At 35.8% G+C, this 6,511-nt stretch overlaps 1 protein-coding gene across 1 annotated transcript in view; it reads left to right on the top strand.

The window, feature by feature from the left end:
- The window catches only part of ZMYND8 (zinc finger, MYND-type containing 8), a 46,228-nt gene that overhangs the window by 36,544 nt on the left and 3,173 nt on the right, over positions 1-6,511 (top strand). The window contains exons 13-16 of the mRNA XM_009998677.1: positions 36-188; positions 1,007-1,510; positions 3,146-3,514; positions 5,538-5,728. Of these exons, the coding sequence (XP_009996979.1) occupies positions 36-188; positions 1,007-1,510; positions 3,146-3,514; positions 5,538-5,728 (1,217 nt within the window). The remainder of the gene's footprint in view (positions 1-35; positions 189-1,006; positions 1,511-3,145; positions 3,515-5,537; positions 5,729-6,511) is intronic.

Raw genomic sequence — 6,511 nt, forward strand, 5'->3', positions numbered from 1 at the left:
AAAATATTTTCCTTAGTTCCTTTTTCTTCTTCTAGATCGTAGCAAAGCTGAGATGGATCTGAAAGAGCTGAGTGAGTCAGTCCAACAGCAGAGCACTCCTGTGCAACTGATTTCACCAAAACGACAGATACGTAGTAGGTTCCAGCTTAATCTTGACAAGACAATAGAGAGTTGTAAAGCACAACTTGGTAAGTGTATCTCAAGAATACACTGGGCATCTGAAGGACACACTTGAGGAAATTTTGAATTGGAGTTTAAAAGAAGTTTCTGAATAGTTAAACACTTAAACAAAAGTGTATAGAACATTTAAACTCTTTTGAGCAAGTAAAATGCACTGAACTAGTTGAATTTAAAATAACAGTGAGACCTGATGTTTCAAATTTTTGTCAAAAAGCCTTGGATTTTTAATCTTTTTTTGTATCGTTCTGATGTAGGGAGTATGACAGAATTATAGTCTTAGTGCTTGCTTTGTAAATGGAAAAAAATGGAACTGTACCTAACCTATGTCAGTTGCACAAATTAATATATATCCAGTCAGGCAGGAGCTGAATGCTGTTAAAAACATTAGTGGTGTCTAGCACTTTTGAAGACTTTTTAGGCACAAAAAAAATTATTCTTGCAAGACTAAACAGTCTAAAACTGACTCTGCAAACATGCATGCAGGTAACTTTAATCAGATGAACAGTGATTTTAAGGTGGTGTCTTTTGGATAAAAGTAATTCCTCTTTGTATTTGCCAGCATTGGTCCTAAGTTAACCCAAGCTACAGCTTGCAGGTAGTAGAAAAAGGAAGGCCACTGAAAGAAATAAAAATATGACTTGAAATATGTGGAAGGTAATTCTTTCTCTGGTATTGAGATAGGGTACTAAGGGAAGTGTTTATAGCTTAAAGGCTTGCAATTAAGATAATGGCATATATACACTTTGTTCCAGTATATAGAGTATTTCTTTTGTAATGTCAGTCAGTCTGATGTCAGCATGGAATGTGCTTTCCTCCCCACAATTAGGAATAAATGAAATATCTGAAGCTGTTTATACTGCAGTAGAGCACAGTGACTCTGAAGAGTCTGAAAAATCCGATACCAGTGACAGTGAATATAGTGATGAGGATCAGAAATCAAAGAACGATCAAGAAGATGGAGAAGACAAGGAGGGTGCAAGAAGCGACAAAGAATCATTAAGCTTGAAAAAAAAACCTAAGCTCCCAGCACAGAATGAAGACAAGGAGGACCTTAAAAGCACAAGTCCAGAAGTGGAAAAAACAGATGACCTGCTAAAAGAAAAGGCAATTACAGACACTGAAAAAGAATTTTCTGAGAAGGGAAAAAGTTTACAGCATCCTGCAAAAGAGAAACTGAGGGGGAAAGATGAAACAGACTCTCCAACTGTGCATCTAGGACTGGACTCTGATTCTGAGAGTGAACTTGTCATCGATCTAGGAGATGAACATTGTGGCCGTGAAGGAAGGAAAACCAAGAAAGAATCTAAAGAACCTCCTTCTAAACAAGATGGTAGGATATTTTTTCCTTTTTTTGTCTTCTGTACCTATAGCCTTTTATTGAAGGCAGATCTGTTAACTTTGCATTTGCTTTAAGATGTGCTAAAACAAATTTTGGATTATTTTTCATTCTTTTTGACTGTGAAAGAAGCTGTCAGTCCCAACTATATTTTCTGGTTTAAATGAAATTTGTTTAATTGACTTTCTTTTCAGCAATATAGAACTATGAATATCTGTGCCATTTGTTCTGTAACGAATTTAGAATTTATTTTGGAATTTTTGACTTCCAGTTGAATGCCATAGACCTCCCAAAATCACAGATATAGAAGAAATTTGGACTTGCCAAACATACAAATTGCATGAAGTCCCATTAAATTCAATGTAAATGCTCTCAGTACTAATCAAAATAACAGGTAAATCACACTTAGAGTCGCTGAGATTGTGTTCCCCTCTTAGCAACAAAGAGAAACAGTATCTCAGTTATGAAGTGCTTTTGCTTAGCTTGCTCTGCATGTTAACCTTTTGATAAAACAAAATAGAGAACCAGATTTAAATACATAGATTGAAAAATATTTTTTTTCATATAACTTTATCTTCTTGTCTATATTTCATAACATTTTGGCACAGTCATTTTATTTAAAACGATGTTTTCAATCAATTTACTAAGCATACTTTGGAAGACAGCTTAATGCTTCTGAATTGGACTCTTAAAACCAAATTTAATGGATGTTTTTATGAGGTAATCAAGAAAATAGGCTTATAAACTAAAAACAGAATTGAAATCTTGGGGGTGCTTACAGTGAGTGATGCTTGTTCTATTTAAAAATGTATTAAACAAGTCAGCTTTATGAATTTCAAAACCACTGATTCATGTATTACTAGTAGCCTAAAGTGCAGTGATGGTTGAAATAATAAGCAATCGGAACATGTTACTGTGATACAGAGGCAAAAGAATAATACAGAGTGAAATTGAAAGTAGATTTAAATATTCACACATACAGACTTATATTAATATATTCTATATACAAGATGTGGCCTATCCATGATTTCAAGGCCCCTACATTTACTTGTGACTAAGAAATATTAAAATGCCTGTCAGTGCAGCAGCCTTCTCTTTTAGACATGATTTTCCTGGTCAGTTCCTAAACTGATCTGATATGTGAAACAGTCAACCATGAACTCTGGAGGGTTTTTGAGTAAACATAGATATCTTAAATACATTTCACCTTTCATTACTAAGATTTTAATATGCTATTCCTTCAGTTATTGTTCAGCCTTGTTCCTTTTGAATGTACTTTTATCCAGAAATGAACTGAGGGGACAGGTGTAAATGGTAACCTAGAAACATGTTGACAAATGCTAATTTCTCCCATCTCTGCCAAAGGAGGTTAGGCTAGTTTTCTGGGTTTTGTGTTTTGTTTTGCATAATGGCTAGTACTTCTGAATGGTCACCAACTTCAACTATGCTGAAATGAGTTTACTTGGAATAACAGAATGAGCTTGCTTGTAGAATATCAGTCACCATTGAGGAAAAGAATGTAAAGGAGACTGAAAAGTGAATGTGGCTCTTAGAAAAATTAGATTAAAAATATGAATCAGGTATGTTGGTGAAGAGTTGGCATTACATTTTATGTTTGTTTATTTGTAGGTAAAGCTCCACCTTCCTCGAGTGCAAGCACCCAGCCTCTACCTGAAACTCCAGTACTTACCCGCTCTGCAGCCCAGACTCCACCAGCTGGTGTGACAGCAACTACTGGTGCTTCTTCTACTGTTAATGCTCCATCTGCAGCAACTGCCAGCCCTGTGAAAAAGCAGAGGCCTCTGCTGCCTAAGGAACCTGCCCCTGCCGTGCAGCGTGTGGTGTGGAATTCTTCAAATAAATTTCAGACATCTTCTCAGAAATGGCACATGCAGAAGGTGCAGAGACAGCAGCAACAGCAGCAGAGCCAGCAGTCTCAGTCACAGCAAGCCCAGTCCTCTCAAGGGACAAGATATCAGACAAGACAAGCAGTTAAAGGTATACACTTTGTAACTCAATCTGCCTGTGATACCATAATTTCCCAGTAGTGATCTCAGTGCTCCAAGGCTGCCTAACCACGAGTTCTTCCATATAAACAAAATCTTAAAGTATGGTTTTACTCTGATAAGTGACTTCAAAATACAACAACTTACTCTCACCATACCTGCTCTTTCTCATGTGTATTTAGAGTAATGTCTCCTTATTCTAATGAAAAAAGTTTGTGTATCTGTATAAATATTTTTTGCCATTCTTAGCCACCACAGATTTGGGAGAGTGAACTGAACTGAATGATTTTCTGGATTAGATGATAAAACCGTTAACTATTCTACTTGGATGATTACCACTGACTCCTCAGTATCTACAAACTGGATCCAGTTTTATCTGACAAGAAGCTGATCTGTATGTTTTTTCATAGAGTATAATTTGACAACAATTAAATTACTCAGGCTACATTTGTCTTTGAAATCCCTGTTGCTTAACTCTTTAACAAGACTTGCTAGTTCACTAAGCAAACAGCCACAGCATTTTAGAATGTTTTCAAAACCATTTCCTTAACATCCCTTTGCTGGAGGTTTCACCAGTAGTAGGCTCAAGGTAACCGAAGCCCATGCTTCACTTCACAGAACAGCAACTTTATGTAAATCTAGCTTCATTTGTTATGTCAAGATAATAAACTGATATGTTCACTGGTGTGCCTGATGAATAGATGTTGTCCATTCTGCTAACACTGCAGGCAACCCACTAATTTCATACAGGAGTGAGGTTTAGGTAATGGGGCAAATTCCTCTGGTCCCAAACTGCTTTAATGACTGCTTTCTATAAGAAGTGCTAAAGAGGCAGTATCTTTTTACTTGAAGACTGCACAAGTTTGGTACAGTACTAATCAGTGAGAAAAATAAATAGTGAAGTCTTATTTGTAGCAGAATCACAGTAAGAGCTTAATAGTACATTTGGAGTTCAGCCCCTGAGTTTGTTTTATCAGTATGTTTACTATTGAGCACATCATAGCAATGTTCCATCTTAAATAATATATTCTAGAAATGTACCCCATGAAAACCATGAATTCTTATATGCTGAATTGGTATAAGCAAAAATATAGTACATAAACTTAACTTTTTATTTTAGAGATTCCTGTTTTGAGGATATTGGCAGTGAAGACATCTTTTATAATAACATGAACTATTAAAAACAGATTGAAAATTATTGTCCTTAAAAAACACCTGTGTGTTTTTAAATACATATTTAAGGCAGATAAGTCTTTAGGGATAAAAAGGGTGAGGGTCTCTGGATTCTGATTTGTACTCTCACTTTTTCATTACCCACTGTTTAAGATTACTCAAACTATTGACTGAAAATTTTCCTTATTCTGTTTGAGTTAACACTGTGAATAACTTTTTTGCTATAATAAGTAAATTTAATATTGCATTCCTTGCTCTGCAGCCAACAAAGGCTAATATTGACATGGATATGTCTATATTAAACATGTGGCAACACTAATAATAATTAGTAGCATTAATAACAAGAAAATGGGAATAACACCAGGAAGTATTACTCAAGTAGGCTTTCTTCAACAGCAGCATAATAAACCTTGTTTCAAAGCAAAATAAAGAAATAAATTCAGGAATATGTTTCAAAATTATGGCAAATGAATATTTCAAAGTCAAACTTGTTGGATATGGATGGTATTATTTGGGAGTTCTCCAAATTGAGAGGTTAGAAAGTGAACTCCTAGGAAGTGGGAAGGAAAAGTCCCCAAATGGGAGGAATACAGGTCTGAGGGAGACTTTTGCATTGGCCAGTCTAAAATAATGTCTCAAAGATACATTGGCTTCATTACCTTACAATTATATACAAGTTCAGTGGCTGGGCACTGTATAATTAATTGCTTAAGTGGGACCACTGTGTAAATACTGTCTTTGAAATTGTTAGATGCACACATTGAAGTTAGATATCTAAGTTAGAAGTTTGCGTATTTTCATAATTGTTTGTGATTTATCTGCTGTACGTTCTCTTTCCTTAGCTGTGCAGCAAAAAGAGATCACCCAGAGCACTTCCACATCCACTATCACCTTGGTTACAAGTACTCAGCCTATTTCTATGGTTACCAGCTCTGGATCTGCAAGCACACTTTCTTCCTCTGTTAATACAGATTTGCCAATTGCAACAGCTTCAGCTGATGTGGCTGCAGATATTGCTAAATACACTAGCAAAGTAAGTTCTTCAGCAAGGTTGTCTTGACATTTTATTTTGAGGTGAACTTTCACATTTGTGACATTTCAAATTCTGGAAATAACTTTAAATAAAGGTTATCAAATGTTGCAAATTCATTCTACCATACTATGTAGGAACTGCTACATTTTGATCAAAATGCTCAACCATCTTTTTAGAGCTGGCTGAGCATTGCTGTTCCAAGCCAGAGTGTGGATATGATGGGCTTCAGCTGCTCAGACACCTTAGACCCTTTTCTTCTCATGTTTACCCACTGCTGCTGCTTAGTTATGTGTTTTTTTGGTTTGGACAATTTTCTGTGTTTTCTCCTAAAGGTGTAGGTATCCTGTCACATATTTACAGTAAACATTACTATTTCTTCATCTGTGTCCAGTTACACATATGCATGTAGTTTGGTTTTAAAACACTGCATAGCTTCATCAGGTGGTAATTAGTTATTAGTGTGTAATCATGTATTAAAACAGAAGTTAAGATATGGTGTGATATTTGTATCATAATAGTGACAGTGAGGAATGGGACATCAGCTTTACATGCTGTCTTAGCTCTTTAAAAAATCAAGGTGAATACTATATAAGGATAGTTGAGTACATTAAAAGCACCTGTCAACTTTCAAGGTTATCACTCAACCACATGGGGGTTTTTGTGGGGTTTTCTTCAGTTTTTTGCATGGAGTTGCTTCCCCAAAGTCATACTCTTTTGTTCCGTTGTTTGTATATTATATTGGTGGCAATTTCTTGGAGAAGCAGAAGGTCAAGCAGTTCAGCA

The sequence above is a fragment of the Chaetura pelagica genome, unplaced genomic scaffold (genome assembly GCF_000747805.2).
Source record: "Chaetura pelagica isolate M959 unplaced genomic scaffold, ChaPel_1.0 scaffold275, whole genome shotgun sequence".
In the NCBI taxonomy this organism is placed as follows: domain Eukaryota; kingdom Metazoa; phylum Chordata; class Aves; order Apodiformes; family Apodidae; genus Chaetura; species Chaetura pelagica.